At 50.4% G+C, this 15658-nt stretch overlaps 1 protein-coding gene across 1 annotated transcript; it reads left to right on the top strand.

The window, feature by feature from the left end:
• The first annotated feature begins 1372 nt into the window (after positions 1–1372).
• Positions 1373–14761, top strand: PSMD8 (proteasome 26S subunit, non-ATPase 8). Its single transcript, XM_069746593.1, has 7 exons — positions 1373–1538; positions 4785–4857; positions 6696–6798; positions 7068–7233; positions 7334–7434; positions 12486–12594; positions 13738–14761. Exons 1-7 carry the CDS (start codon positions 1410–1412, stop codon positions 13873–13875), a joined length of 819 nt encoding a protein of 272 aa, XP_069602694.1. The 5' UTR covers positions 1373–1409; the 3' UTR covers positions 13876–14761.
• The last annotated feature ends 897 nt before the right edge of the window (positions 14762–15658 follow it).

Here is a 15658-nt window from a genome sequence, read left to right as displayed (position 1 = left end):
TTCCTCGCAAGTCACACTGCTGGTCCGTGTGTGATCCGTATTTTTGGGGCTTCCATAGACTTTCATTGACGTTTTATTTGCGCAATACGGTGACAAACGCAGCATGCTGCGATTTTCTACAGCCGTAGAAAGCCGTATAATACTGATCAGTTTAATACGGCAGATAGGAGCAGGGGCATAGAGAATAATTGTGCTGTATTTTTGCGAGTTTTACGGACGTAGTTTCTGCGCTCTTACGTCCGTAAAACTCGCAAGTGTGACGCCGGCCTTACAGTAAACAAACTAACAATGACGGACTGATACAGAGGGGCGAGGACCCTGCCCTTGCGGGCTTACATTCTACAGGATTATGGGGAAGGAGACAGTAGGTCGGGGGTTGCAGTAGCTCCGATCGTGTTGAGGTGGCCGTGTGGTCATTACAGGCTGTAAGCTTCTTTGAAGATGTGGGTTTTCAGGTTTCTTTTGAAGGATCCAAATGTGGTGGATAACCGGATGTGTTGGGGCACTGAATTCCAGAGGATGGGTGATATTCAGGAGAAGTCTTGGAGGCAATTGGGTGAGGAACGAATAAGCGTGGAGTAGAGAAGGAGGTCTTGGGAGGACCGGAGACTATGTGAGGGAAGATATTGAGAGATTAGTTTGGAAATATACGGAGGAGAAAGGTTATGGATGGCTTTGTAGGTCAGTGTTAGTAGTTTAAACTGGATACGCTGGGAAATTGGGAGCCAGTGAAAAGATTTGTAAAGAGGTGAAGCAGAGGAGTAGCGAGGGGAGAGATTAATTAGTCGGACAGCAGAGTTAAGGATGGACTGGAGGGGTGCGAGAGTGTTAGAAGGTAGGCCACAGAGGAGGATGTTGCAGTAGTCGAGGCGGGAGATGATTAGGGCATGCACAAGCATTTTGGTGGAGTGAGGGATGAGGAAATTACATGGATGGATTTATAAGACCTAGTAAACACAAGTCTAGTGGTTTCCCATAGCAACCAATGAGGTTGCTGCTTTCATGTTTCAACTAGTTCTAAAAATGGGAGCTGTAATCTAATTGGTTGATATGAGCACCTAGGTTGCGCCTGTAAGACCCGCCCACTGGCTAATGAGAGCCAATCATCGTGTGGGGGCGTGATTTCTAGGTTTTTGTTTGTTTTTCTTCCAGGCAGCCATGTTTACTAAAGGCAAAGAGGGTCGTGAAAAATTTGGTAAAGTATTCCCACCGCAAGTCCTACACACTACAGTAATAATGGAGCCGACCTTCTATTCCTCGTTTTTCTCTTTTTTTCACGTAGTTCCCTCATATACCATTTCCAAGATGGCGGCCTCGGCCTCAAAGACGTCGCGTCATGACGTCGCAGGCTGACGTGATGACGTAAGGTGCGGCATGTGTTGTCTTGCAGTTGCCGATTCATTGTGGAGATGGCGGTGAACGGGGGAGAAGCTGCCGGCCTGAGACAAGTGGCCGCCATGTACGAGCAGCTGAAAGCCGAGTGGAACAAGAAGAGTCCGAGCCTGAGCAAGTGCGGGGATGTGCTGGGCAAGCTGAAGGTGAGGCCCGGGGCGGCGAGGACAGGGACAGCCGGGGTGAGCCGGGGACGTGGGGGAGGGGGACTCCAAGCAAAACTCTACAGGGCTCCGGGTCCATGGTGATGGGGCCCTCAGGGGACACTAGGGGACTTACCGGGGTCCTTGAGTGATATGGGGGGAGGGGGTACCGTGGGTGACTTTTTGGTGTCCTCGGGTGACTCTGGGGGGGGGGGGCACGGCGGCATAGCCGGGCGACGCTGGGAGGGGGGCACGGAGGCATAGCCGGGCGACGCTGGGAGGGGGGCACGGAGGCATAGCCGGGCGACGCTGGGAGGGGGGCACGGAGGCATAGCCGGGCGACGCTGGGAGGGGGGCACGGCGGCATAGCCGGGCGACGCTGAGAGGGGGGTACGGAGGCATAGCCGGGCGACGCTGGGAGGGGGGCACGGAGGCATAGCCGGGCGACGCTGGGAGGGGGGCACGGAGGCATAGCCGGGCGACGCTGGGAGGGGGGCACGGCGGCATAGCCGGGCGACGCTGGGAGGGGGGCACGGCGGCATAGCCGGGCGACGCTGGGAGGGGGGCACGGCATAGCCGGGCGACGCTGGGAGGGGGGCACGGCATAGCCGGGCGACGCTGGGAGGGGGGCACGGCGGCATAGCCGGGCGACGCTGGGAGGGGGGCACGGCGGCATAGCCGGGCGACGCTGGGAGGGGGGCACGGCGGCATAGCCGGGCGACGCTGGGAGGGGGGCACGGCGGCATAGCCGGGCGACGCTGGGAGGGGGGCACGGCGGCATAGCCGGGCGACGCTGGGAGGGGGGCACGGCGGCATAGCCGGGCGACGCTGGGAGGGGGGCACGGCGGCATAGCCGGGCGACGCTGGGAGGGGGGCACGGCGGCATAGCCGGGCGACGCTGGGAGGGGGGCACGGCGGCATAGCCGGGCGACGCTGGGAGGGGGGCACGGCGGCATAGCCGGGCGACGCTGGGAGGGGGGCACGGCGGCATAGCCGGGCGACGCTGGGAGGGGGGCACGGCGGCATAGCCGGGCGACGCTGGGAGGGGGGCACGGCGGCATAGCCGGGCGACGCTGGGAGGGGGGCACGGCGGCATAGCCGGGCGACGCTGGGAGGGGGGCACGGCGGCATAGCCGGGCGACGCTGGGAGGGGGGCACGGCGGCATAGCCGGGCGACGCTGGGAGGGGGGCACGGCGGCATAGCCGGGCGACGCTGGGAGGGGGGCACGGCGGCATAGCCGGGCGACGCTGGGAGGGGGGCACGGCGGCATAGCCGGGCGACGCTGGGAGGGGGGCACGGCGGCATAGCCGGGCGACGCTGGGAGGGGGGCACGGCGGCATAGCCGGGCGACGCTGGGAGGGGGGCACGGCGGCATAGCCGGGCGACGCTGGGAGGGGGGCACGGCGGCATAGCCGGGCGACGCTGGGAGGGGGGCACGGCGGCATAGCCGGGCGACGCTGGGAGGGGGGCACGGCGGCATAGCCGGGCGACGCTGGGAGGGGGGCACGGCGGCATAGCCGGGCGACGCTGGGAGGGGGGCACGGCGGCATAGCCGGGCGACGCTGGGAGGGGGGCACGGCGGCATAGCCGGGCGACGCTGGGAGGGGGGCACGGCGGCATAGCCGGGCGACGCTGGGAGGGGGGCACGGCGGCATAGCCGGGCGACGCTGGGAGGGGGGCACGGCGGCATAGCCGGGCGACGCTGGGAGGGGGGCACGGCGGCATAGCCGGGCGACGCTGGGAGGGGGCACGGCGGCATAGCCGGGCGACGCTGGGAGGGGGGCACGGCGGCATAGCCGGGCGACGCTGGGAGGGGGGCACGGAGGCATAGCCGGGCGACGCTGGGAGGGGGGCACGGCGGCATAGCCGGGCGACGCTGGGAGGGGGGCACGGCGGCATAGCCGGGCGACGCTGGGAGGGGGGCACGGCGGCATAGCCGGGCGACGCTGGGAGGGGGCACGGCGGCATAGCCGGGCGACGCTGGGAGGGGGGCACGGCGGCATAGCCGGGCGACGCTGGGAGGGGGGCACGGCGGCATAGCCGGGCGACGCTGGGAGGGGGGGCACGGCGGCCATAACAGAATGTTGGAGGTCCCTGCTCCCTCTGCAGATGTTTTCGGGTTCACCTTACACTTTTTGGATGTTGACAATCCTGTTCTGCGGCTTCTCTTATGTTCCTTGTGTCTTGGTGTTGATTGCTCATCGATCAGTGTCATCCATAACTGTGTCTGGGCTCACGTCATCTGGTTGGTCGGGGACACAAAGCTCCACTGGTTCTGTTCTGCACCCAAGGGTATACCGTCACTTTAAAAGATTGGCATTCCCTTTTTTATGGTGCTTTGTTGCACTTAAGGTGAAATTTCAGATCCAATATTTAGTTCTCTGACCTAATGTATTTTCCATCTCTGAAGCGCCCTTCTTGCGGTCAGTGAATAATCTTATATCTTGTGGCTTAAATTTAGTTCAAATTGATACATTGTAACAATAGTCTGGATACATTGTAGCAAATATTCATCCTTGAGAAGTCCCCGCTCTTAGAAAACGAGTGTTCCTGTTCATTGACAGCAAGCGGAGATGTTGAATGTATATAAGGCCCCTTTCACACATCAGTTTTTTGCCATCATTCACAATCCGTTGGCTCGATTTTTCGACGGATCCGACTAGCGGATCTGGCTACTTGAATCCTAAATAAATCAGAGCATGCTCATTTAAAAAAAAAAAACAAAACAGAATCCATCGCCGGATTCCGTCATTTGATGGATCCGACGCCCATAGGCTTCCATTCGAGATAACGACGGACGGTGACGAATCCGTCTGTCTGTTTTTTTTTTCTTTCTTTTTTTTCGATGTACACAAAAAACGTTACTATGTCTGTTGTCTCTGGCGGCCGGAGACAAACAATTTTCGATGGATCCGGCAAACGACGGATGAAACATAAGGTCGTCCATCGCAATCCGTCGCTACTACAAGTCTATGAGAAAAAGACGGATCCGGGAGCATCAGTTTTTTTGTTTTTTTTTTCAAAATTCGATGGATTGCGACTGATTGCAAAAAAAACTGTTGTGTGAAAGGGGCCTAAGTATCTGATTGCCTCTTGCTTTTCTGAGAAATCTATACGTGGTGCAGGTACCACTTCCAGCATCTGTGCGCGAAGGAAAGGAACGCACCCGAGATGTTAGAACGATGCAGACGTCTTCCTCCTTCGTCCCAGAAGTCGGTGACGTGTAACGCTGTTTTCTCTCGTTACAGTTGGCTCTTTTGGAGCAGAACTTTTTACCCACTACCGACTCCAAACTGACGAAGCAGCAGCTTATACTGGCCAGTAAGTATGACCGGGAAGGAACTAACAGGGACCTGCGCCGATCTCAGCCATCACAGACCGCTCCTGCCGGCTATTCAGTGGCTTCCTTTGACATCATGTCGACAGCAACAACTTCTCATCTGCTCTGTTGACAGTGCATGACTGCCGGTGTCAAACTGATTGTCAACCACTGCCTAACTGCAGGGAACCTGACGTCAATCAGCATCATGTCGGTGGTCCTGCCGCGTCGACACAGGAGCCCGGAAGAGTTGCTCTGACGTTGAGCAGCTGAATTGCAAACAGGAGCGGTCGATCTGAACTGGCGCCAGGTAGAACAGGCAGGTAGTTGCCTCTATTAGGAATACCTGCCGGTTAGTTAAAAAAAAAATTGAATAAATGCCATCGTCCTGGACAACCCCTTTAAATGGCAATAGTATTTAAGACCGTAGATCAGAGTTGTGATACGATCAGAGTGTCCATGGGTTGCCCCGGCACTCGGCTACCTTATTTTTACTTCTATGAAGCCCAGTCATGTCCGTGACAGTCCGATCTATCACATTTTGTAAAATTCTTTAACGTGATAAATACGTAGGTAAATGTGAAACAAAAACAATCAAAACTCCAGCATGTCAGTTTGGGTTTGTTTTTTGGGGGGGCTCATTGCAACACCTCCAAAAAAAAAAAAAAAATGTGGTTCTCATTAAATAGCCACACAAACTTTTTCTTTATGATTTTTGAATTTCTTTTCAACAATTTTATTAAAAACAAAACCCCAAAATAACCATCAGTTAGGCTGGGTTCACATTGTGTTAGTGGCAGTCCGCTAACGGAATCCGTTACATAGCGCCACTAACGCAATGTAACGGATCCGTTAGCCCACCCATTCACCGCAATGTATCTAACGCATCGCTAACGTATGCCATTTTTGGCATGCGTTAGCGATGTCCCGTTATTTTCTGACGGACCTCGAACGCTGCTTGCAGCGTTTTTGGGTCCGTTCCCGCTAGCGCAGATCGGGCATCTGCGCTAGTGGGATCGCTAAACGCAATCCCTTTTTGTACATTGCGTTAGCGCATTCCGTTAGCGTATGCGCTAAACGGATTGCACTAACGCAATGTGAACCTAACCTTAAAAGGAACCTGTCACCTGAATTTGGCAGGACCGGTTTTCGGTCATATGGGCGGAGTTTTCGGTTGTATGATTCACCCTTTCCTTACCCGCTGGCTGCATGCTGGCCGCAATATTGGATTGAAGTTCATTCTCTGTCCTCCATAGTACACCCCTGCGCATGGCAAGATTGCGTTGCGCATGGCAAGATTGCGTTGCGCAGTTGTGTACTATGGAGGACAGAGAATGATCTTCAGTCCAATATTGCGGCCAGCATGCAGCCAGCGGGTAAGGAAAGGGTGAATCAAACAGCCGAAAACTCCGCCCATATGACCAAAAACCGGTCCCGCCAAATTAAGGTGACAGGTTCCCTTTAAACATTTTTATTTCACCCCACTTGGAATTTGTATTCCAGTTTTCCAGTACATTATATAGTAAAATGAACGGTGTCATTCCAAACGACAACTGGTCTCACAAAACACTTTTGTCTGTCAGAGAAATGAACGTATGACTCTTGGGAGGGAAAAAAGAAAAGCACAAAAAGTGGCTGCGTTGGGAGAGGGGTTAAAGGGAAGCGGTCAGCAACTTCATACTACAGTCTGATGTATTTGTCGGGTCCTTGCCCTCGTCCGTACCACCACAGTTTACACTATTCCTTACTGAGACCCCTGAGGGAAACCTAATACTGCTGATGTGTACACAGCCCCGCACGGATCATTTCGCTTCTGACCATTTTTCTTTCCCGCTTTCAGGAGACGTCTTGGAGATTGGGGCCCAGTGGAGCATCCTGAAGAAAGACATCCCGTCCTTTGAGCGATACATGGCGCAGCTGAAGTGCTATTACTTTGACTATAAGTAAGATATCACGTTTGGGTCTTATATTTGGGGACCGCACTTGGGGTCGATCACTGATTACGTCCAAGATTTCCTATTGCCTTTAGATTGATGTATTATATTAAGTATATGGTTCCTACCAGATCTTTGGCTTTGAACTATTCTTGCTGTTTCCTGGTGTTCCTGGAGATAGTTTTGACAAGGATGACGCGATTGCTGCAATAATCCAAATGTAAATCCTGGATGGTTATGACCTGCGATGTTTTTATCCGTTGCTCCTCTCGTTGCAGGGACGAGCTCCCTGAATCTGCCTACAAACACCAGCTGCTGGGCCTCAACCTCCTCTTCCTCCTGTCACAGAACAGAGTGGCCGAGTTTCACACCGAGCTGGAACGGTTACCAGCCAAGGATATCCAGGCGAACGTCTACATAAAGCACCCGGTGTCTCTAGAGCAGGTGGGTGGCACTGGTGACCAGGATGTGATGGGGGTGGGTGGTCTGTTCGTGTACAGTGATGCTTATGTCTTGTTTTGTTTTTTTTTCTCTTGTATGTTAGTACTTGATGGAGGGCAGCTATAACAAGGTATTTCTGGCCAAAGGGAACATTCCTGCAGAGAGTTACACCTTCTTCATTGACATCCTGCTAGACACAATAAGGTCAGTGCCGTCCCTTGCAAATATTTTGCCTTGTTGGAACACCATCATGGCTTTTGATTATTCAAGTTATCGTGACATTTCGCTAATCAGAAGCAGCGCCGGGTATCCCGGAAAGTAAGGGATATTGCAGAGCTCCCATTCAGCCCCTAGGCAATGGAACAGAGTCTCGCGAAACAATCCGATCGTCACTAATTGTCCTCTGATGCGATGTTCACACCACGTTTTGCCTTTTATACATCCTAAATGTGTTTATGGGGTGCTTTTTTTTTTTTTTTTTATTTTTTTTTTATATACAAATAAATAATATACCACCAAAAAAAGTAGTAGACTGCACTTTTCCATCCCGCAGGGTCCTGTAAATTATGCATCTTAGATAGATGTTTTGCTAACTTAAGAATCTATGGGTAATTGCTACGACTGTATGGAACTCATCAGTGTAATGTTGAGGTTATACATAAGTTTTCCTGGTATATATGTTTTTTTTCTAAACACCTTCACTACATATGGCATGTATTTGTCATGTTGTGTCCCCAACTTTGATGCAGCCTCCAGGGCTGAACCAGCGTCACAAGTCCCATCTGTCAGGTTTCCTGTCACACGATCGTGGGCCGCCAATAGGTTTTCATGACAGCTAGGGGTCTGCAGAATACCTTTTTGTCTGTCATTGTGAAGCTCTAGGACCACAATTGTGTGTGGGGGGGGGGGGAAAGGACGCCTTTTCCCAGTGGCCCCCTTATTCTCAGGCTGCCGTCACACTAACAGTATTTGGTCAATATTTTACATCAGTATTTGTAAGCCAAAACCAGGAGTGGGTGATAAATGCAGAAGTGGTGCACATGTTTCCACTATACTTTTCCTCTAATTGTTCCACTCCTTCTCCCCTATGACGGCGCTTGTACTGCCGGAGAGGTTGCGCTCCCTCGTTCGTATTATTCATGCTGTGGGAGCACCTGTTACATTTTAGAGCGGCTCTTGCAGCGCGCCCTGACTGGGACTACCCACCCTCTTCTCCCGCACAGCCGACGTTACACGCTCCAGCCACGACGCCATGGCTATGTCCGCAGCACCAGCCTCTGACCGAACGGCCCTGATTGGACTCTCCTCTTCCAGATCGGGTAGGCACTGTCCAGGCTGTATTCCCTCCTAGGCCTATACATATGCCCAGACCTAGGGAGCCACTCTCCCCACCATCATTCACTATGCCTGTGCAGCCCTTCCACCATCCTAGCCTCTCAGGAGCCCCTTGCCGCCTGGGACGAGAGCACACCCTTTACCCCAGAGTGAGTTGTTGCTATTTCTCAATTAGTATCTGACCTAATCAAGGTATCCCAGTCCATGGTGCAGGTCCTCAAACGTTCACGTAACCTTTCTACTGCCTCCAGTGCTCCAGTCACCAGGACCGTTCTCATGCACCCAGCTGCCACACTCATAAGGGCAGATCAAGGATAAGATCAAAGTGGACTCGCTCTTGCTCCTCGTCCAGCTCCCCATTCCCGTCCACGTCCTCCAAGATGCCTTCAGTATCCCATTCCTCCTCTACCAAGGTGGCCCTGGGGTCCGCTAGTCTGTTTCAGAGTCCAATCCTGATGTGGACCAGACCTCCGAACTACAGGTTTCCTGGAAGTTTTCCAATCGCAAGGATTTCAAGAGAATCTTTACAAAATAATGGGAGCACCGGAAAAGAGTTTTCCAGGTAGAAAACCGGTTGGATAACTTGTATGTCTTTAGTAATGATCTGATCAGATGGTCACAGTCACTGACAGTTGATGTGCCGGTCTGTAGCTTGTCCGCTAAAACGGATCTGTTGCTGCCTGTTGGTTCCTTTCTCAAGGATTTCACCGACACATAGATCGAAGCCTTTGCCAAATCAACCTTCGAGGCTGCTGGCACATCAATCTGCACCCTATTTGCTTCCACGTGGGTAGCCAAGTCAGTCTCCACCTGGTCAAAGCTCCTCCGGCAGTGCATCATATCTACTGCCTCGCCAGACAAAGTGGCTGATCTTGGGGACTAGATTTCCCATCCAGGGAAATACTCGCTGCTTGCTGCCAGCTGCTCAGCCCGGGTCACTAGCAACATCGTAGCCATATAAAGGATTCTCTGGCTTAAGGCCTGCAATGCTGACCCCCCACCTTCCAAAAAGTCTCTTCTCAATCTTCCCTTCCAGGATTTACGACTCTTTGGCTCTAAACTAGACCACCTCGTTTCGGATGCTACATGCGGTAAGAGCACTTCTCCACCTCAGCCTAAGTCAAAATACCCATTCACAGGAGACGTTCTCTTCAGTTTCATCACCTCTCTCCCTGGACCCCCTCTTAATGGGACCGATTTCACCATCAAGCAGAAAAGGAAGCGGCAGTGGTTCAAACCCACCCTCTGCTGACGCAGAAGGGGCCAAAGCCTCGGGGTCCAGTTCTAATAGATTCGCTTCTGCATGCCTGGGAGTCTTCTCTTCCAAGACTCATAGCTTTCAGTGGTCGACGTCCCCTGGGTCAAGGAGATAGAACTCTCCCTCCCAAAAATTAAGCCTGTCCCACCCTTCAACTGATCTAGCCCATGTTCCAGATTTTTTTTCAGGAGTCATTTTTACCCATTCCCTCTCATGAACGCTTTGCAGGTTTTTTATTCCAACCTTTTCGTTGTCCTAGAAAAGAACGACTCCGTCACTTCAGGATGGAATCCCTTCACACGGTAATCGACTCCATGGAACCCGAGGAGTTCCTCTGCTCGGTAGACAATCAGGATGCTTACCTTCATATTCCGATTTGTGTCCCACATCAGCAATTTTTATGATTAGAGATGCCCCTGGGTCGCAGTCAGTTCACTGCTCTCCCCTTTGTCCTAGCCTTTGCTCCCAGAGTGTTTCCGATGGTGATGGCAACAGTCATGGACATTCTTTGATCCAAGGGGATAATCCCTATCCCCTATCTGGACGACCTGCTGAACAAGCGTGCTTCTTTCCGGGACTGTTGCCAGAGCCTTCAGATCACCCTGGACACTCTTGCCCACCTCGGTTGGATAGTAAACAGGGCAAAATCACTTCTGGCCCAACACCTAGTCTTCCTAGGTATGTTGTTCGACACCACACATGGTAGAGTCCTTCAGAAGAAAAAAATTCTCAGCTCTTCATCTGGCGATTCGCTCTCTTCGGCTCTGCATGAGCGTTCTGGTGAAGATGATCGCCGCAATAGAAGCAGTTTCTTGCCCAGTTCCATACCCATCCCCTCCAGCTGGCTCTTCTGTCAGCTTGGAACAAGTAGATTTCTTCCCTGGACAGTCCCATTTTAATGGCCTCCTCACGCGAGAAAGTATCTGCTTGGGAGGTCATTCCTCCATCTCCACTGCATAGTTGTGACGATGGAAACCAGCCTTCTAGGATGGGGGGGAAGGGGCGATTTTCCTTCATCACACAGTTCAGGGTTGTTGGAAGTCTCCCTTCCCATCAATATACTGGAAATCGGAGCCATCTACTTCTATCTGTCCAACCATTTTGTATTCAATCCGACGACGCTACAGCTGTAGCATACATAAACCACCAGGGTGGCACACACAGCAAAGTCCGTCCTGTCAGAGGTCTCGTGGATTCTGGCTTGGGCACATACCAGGTGTGGACAATTGGGCCGCTGACTTCCGGAGTCGTCAGGGTCTTTTCTTGGGCGAGTGGTCCCTCCACCCTGCCATGTTCGATCTGATCAGTCTGAGGTGGTGGACTTCCGACATTCATTTAATGGCGTCACGGATGAATCAGAAGGTGCCTAAATTCTTAGCCTGGTCTAGTCATTCCATGGAGTTATTTTCAGCTTCCTTATCTTTTCCCACCTCTTGACGATTCTCGAAGTCTATAATATAGACAGGTGTGCGCCTTTCCAAATCAAGTCCTGTCCGTTTAATTAAACACAGCTGGCCTCCAATGGAGTAGAACCATCTCAAGGAGGATCACAAGGAAATGGACAGCATGTGACTTAAATGAGTGTCTGAGCAAAGGGCCTGAATACTTATGATCATGTTATATTTCAGTTTTTCTTTTTTATTAAATTTGCAAAAATTACTACTTTTCTGCGTTTTTTTTTTTTTTTTTCAGTCAAGATGGGGTGCAGAGTGTACATTAATGAGAAAAATGAACCTTTTTGAATTTACCAAATGGCTGCAATGAAAGAGTGAAAAATTTATCCCCTTCACAACATGCGCCGTACTAGTACGGCGCATGTCGTGTCTCCCCCTTTGATGTGGGCTCCCGCGGTGAGCCCACATCAAAGCCGGGACATGTCAGCTGTTTTGAATTGTGATCCACCCGCCACTATTAACTAGCAAATGCTGACAGCGGCATTTAACTAGCGCTTCCGGCCATTGGGAAATGCGCGCATCACTGACCCCCGTCACGTGATCGGGGGTCAGCGATGCGTCGGCATAACAACCAGAGGTCTCCTTGAGACCTCTATGGTTGTTGAAGCCAGATTGCTGTGAGCGCCACCCTGTGGTCAGCACTCATAGCAATGCAGTAATTCAGCTACATAGGAGCGATCTATGCATCGCTCCTATGTAGCAGAGGCGATCGAGTTGTGCCTCCCATGGAGGCTATCGAAGCATCGCAAAAGTAAAACAAAAAATGGTTTGAAAAAACTATAAAAGTTCAAATCACCCCCCTTCCCCATTGAATTTAAAAAAAAAAAAAAAAAGTACATACTTGGTATTGCAAAATATATCATATTTTGATATATTGGGTGTTTCTCATTATTTTTAATCTAATTTCAAGAGGTATAAGGCTGCCGTCACACTATCAGTATTTGGTCAGTATTTTACCTCAGTATTTGTAGCCAAAACCAGGAGTGGAACAATTAGAGGAAAAGTATAATAGAAACATATGCACCACTTCTGCATTTATCACCCACTGCTGGTTTTGGCTACAAATACTTAGGTGAAATACTGACCAAATACTGCTGGTGTGACGGCAGCCTGTGTTTTTTTTTTTTTTTTTTTGCGTGCATGATTTTTTATTTCTTTTTGTGCCATTTTGTAATGTGTGTAAAATGTATTTTTGTGGATTTTTGCAGGGATGAGATTGCCGGGTGCATTGAGAAGGCCTATGAGAAGATCCTCTTTAATGAAGCCACCAGGATATTGTTCTTCACCCCAAAGCAGATGACAGACTATGCAAAGAAGGTGACTATGGTGGTGCATCTACTGGGAAATCCAGCTCCCTGGTGGGGCAGAACGGGTCACTGATTCTGTAATAACTGATTTCTGGACAGACTTTTTTCAGGGGTTTTTTTTTTTTTTTTTTTCTTAAATGCATGCATTTGTGGCTAAAAATTATTTTTGCATAAACTTAGCATTCTGTGGCTTCTGTGTTGCACCGTTTCTGGCTGCAGAATTAGGTAAATTATCCATCAAAGGGCTCGTTCTGACTGGGAGTTTGTAAATTCAGTTTTTTTTATTTTTTATTCCTCTGAGCTGACTTATGACCCCATGAAAGTTATGTTGACTTTTTTTTTTGATCATCTATAAGCTGAGATAGAGAGGCACATATGGTAATACCTGGTGAGAACCAGCTCACTGATGGATTCTTAGTTGACTCATACAAATTCACTGATCTATACAGAACTACCATATATTGTACGTGCTCAGTGCCGTACTGGATACCTAAAAGAAGCATCAGGACATTTTCTCTCTTAATACCCAGGCAGAGTTGAGCACAGAGATTTGCATATATATAAACCACCATATTGGTAGTTTGTATCTGCTAGACGGAGGCCCTGTGAGCGGGCTGCCTGACGCTTCTTTTGATTAATGACTGTGCATCAAGTTTACTAATCGGGAGAGGAGCCCGGGATGCCGGCACATGGGAGGAGGCTCGCAGGGCTCTGGTGTGGCTGCAGGTCCAGGGTCCTGTGGGGGAGGAAACCCACGCAAGCATGAGGAGAACATACAAACTCCTTGCAGATGTTGTCCTTCATGAGATTTGTACTCGGGATCCCAGAGCCGCAACGCTGCCGTGCTAACCAGTGAGCCACTGTGCTGTCTGTAGTGCTAAGTGGATGGAGCTGGGCCAGCTGTTGTAATCTGCAGTTAGCCAGCCCCCTTCTCACACACATCAGTGGTCACATCTCGACAGTCATAAGACCAGAGATGAAGGAAGGGCAAGTAATGTGTGTGTATATGTCTTGACAGTTATCTGCGGACACTGCGTCCTCGCCGCTCACCACCCGATACAGAAATTATAACCCTGTATTCTTGCAGTATATCCCCCTTTTTGTCGTGACTGCGATCGCCATGCGATATAAACCCCTCTTCTTGTCTTCACAGCGCGGTTGGGTGTTGGGCCCGAATAACTATTACAGTTTCAGCAGCCAGCAGCAGAATCCGGAGGAGGTCACAATTCCTTCCACTGAATTAGCCAAACAAGTGATTGAATATGCCCGCCAGCTGGAAATGATCGTATAAATGACAGGAAGTCGTCCACGCCAACTTCCCACTTGTGTTCCCTTTTCTGGTCTGCCTGGTCACTCGCCATCCTCACTTTGGTATCATCATTAATTTTATAGACAGTAGATTTGGAGGGAAGGGGGGTATTTTATAAGAAGATTTATTATTAAATTATACCCGTGGGCTGGTTTGATGGAGCGATGCCACCCTCTGGAACCTAAAAAATAAACACACTTTTTTTTTTTTTCTGGGTGGACTGAGCAATATTTTTGACTCATGTTCTAAGAGATCTAAAGGATTTGCTGCTTCCTCCCCATAAACCTTGTTGCAATAAGGTCAATATGACCAGGCATATCTGCCATATATTGTAGCATGGTCTATGGGTTTAAAGGGGTGGTCACAATTAGATCCCCTGCTTCTCCAAATCAAGCTGTCTAGGTGATTGGGATAACATCTGCGGGCGACCAAATACTTTCCCTATAAAGATCAAGATTGATCTGGCTATTGGGGGATGAGGGTCTATGAACAGGGTTGTACTCGATGGATTTTATATCCTCCACTGGGTTTTCAAGACCATCATGCTTGATATATAATGTGTATATATGGCCCAGCTTAGACCACCGGTCCGGGGGCCACATTCGCCATACTGGCCTGAAGCGACACATCCAAAGTGCATTTATAATTTTGGCATTGCTTTCTACCATCTTGGTCCCACTCAGCCATTCTGCTCGACACAGAATTTGTCAGCGACTTTCTACCAACATGGGGATTTTTTTTTTTTTTTTGGCTGATTAGGGAAGAAAATTATTGCCTAGGTCTGTATTTAAATGGACCTGAAAAGTAATATTTGTCTACACAACCTTGTATTTAACTGTGATTTAAAAATAAAGTTGATCTTTTGAGACGTTCAGACTTTTTTTTTTGGAAGGGGTTCACTTCAGGCAACTTATTATAAGGTCTTCCCTCCTCCGATTCCTTTTTCCTTTGCAGAGCTTTAGGGTATGTTTCCATGTGGCGTATTTGCTGCGGAATGGACGCTACGTACAGCCGCAGCGCCCAGATGTTACAGCATAGTGGATGGAAGTGGATGGAATTTTACGAAATCCCATCTCCAGACCTGCGTATACGCACATACAACGCGTCTTTATAGCCGCTCCAGTCTCCGCAACATAAATAGCACTGTCCTATATAGAGGATGCGGTGATTCCGCATGTGTTCAATGAAGACATGCGGAATCGCCGCTCGTACAAAAGCCGGCATCGCTTTGGACGGGGCTGGTGTCCACTGCGTCCAAAGCGCTTGGAATACGCCACGTGGAAACATACCCTAAAACAAGCTATCCACATGCATCCATCCAAAAGATTCCCATTGAGCTCCTTGTCCAACAGGAGGTGCCCATCACCCCGGGTCTTCCTGGCAATCTGTATGGTAGGAGGCACGCATGTGCAAGAAGAACGCTTTGATCAATTGCTGGCTATGGCATCTACAGTGTAAGCAGGAACTGTCAAAAATAACGAGTCCCCGCTTATATTTGGATATACAATGTGTATAAATATACTGTAGGGTCTTTACCACATTATTTTAGCCCTACCTTATTTCACTACGCTCTCCTACTGTATAATGAGAGAGATATAGGTGCGATATGTATGGCCAATGTACTCCTGTACAGTCGGAGGTCGACATATGAATGCTCCATCTAATGAGCATAAAGTGTAGTGTGAACAGAGCCTGAGAGTTGAGCAAAAAAAGATTTGCAGGACCCCGATGCAGCGTCCACATCTGGACTAGACTTCTATGAACC

Source organism: Ranitomeya imitator, chromosome 2 (genome assembly GCF_032444005.1).
Source record: "Ranitomeya imitator isolate aRanImi1 chromosome 2, aRanImi1.pri, whole genome shotgun sequence".
NCBI lineage: Eukaryota > Metazoa > Chordata > Amphibia > Anura > Dendrobatidae > Ranitomeya > Ranitomeya imitator.
This window is presented reverse-complemented; position numbering and strand designations above follow the sequence as displayed.

What these genes read in the sequence shown, in the direction of transcription:
- PSMD8 (XM_069746593.1), top strand. Translation starts at nt 1,410, where the DNA reads ATGGCGGTGAACGGGGGAGAAGCTGCCGGCCTGAGACAAGTGGCCGCC. An exon ending in TGCTATTACTTTGACTATAA is followed by an intron (nt 6,799 to 7,067) that starts GTAAGATATCAC and finishes CTCTCGTTGCAG; the next exon opens with GGACGAGCTCCCTGAATCTG. An exon ending in TGACAGACTATGCAAAGAAG is followed by an intron (nt 12,595 to 13,737) that starts GTGACTATGGTG and finishes TTGTCTTCACAG; the next exon opens with CGCGGTTGGGTGTTGGGCCC.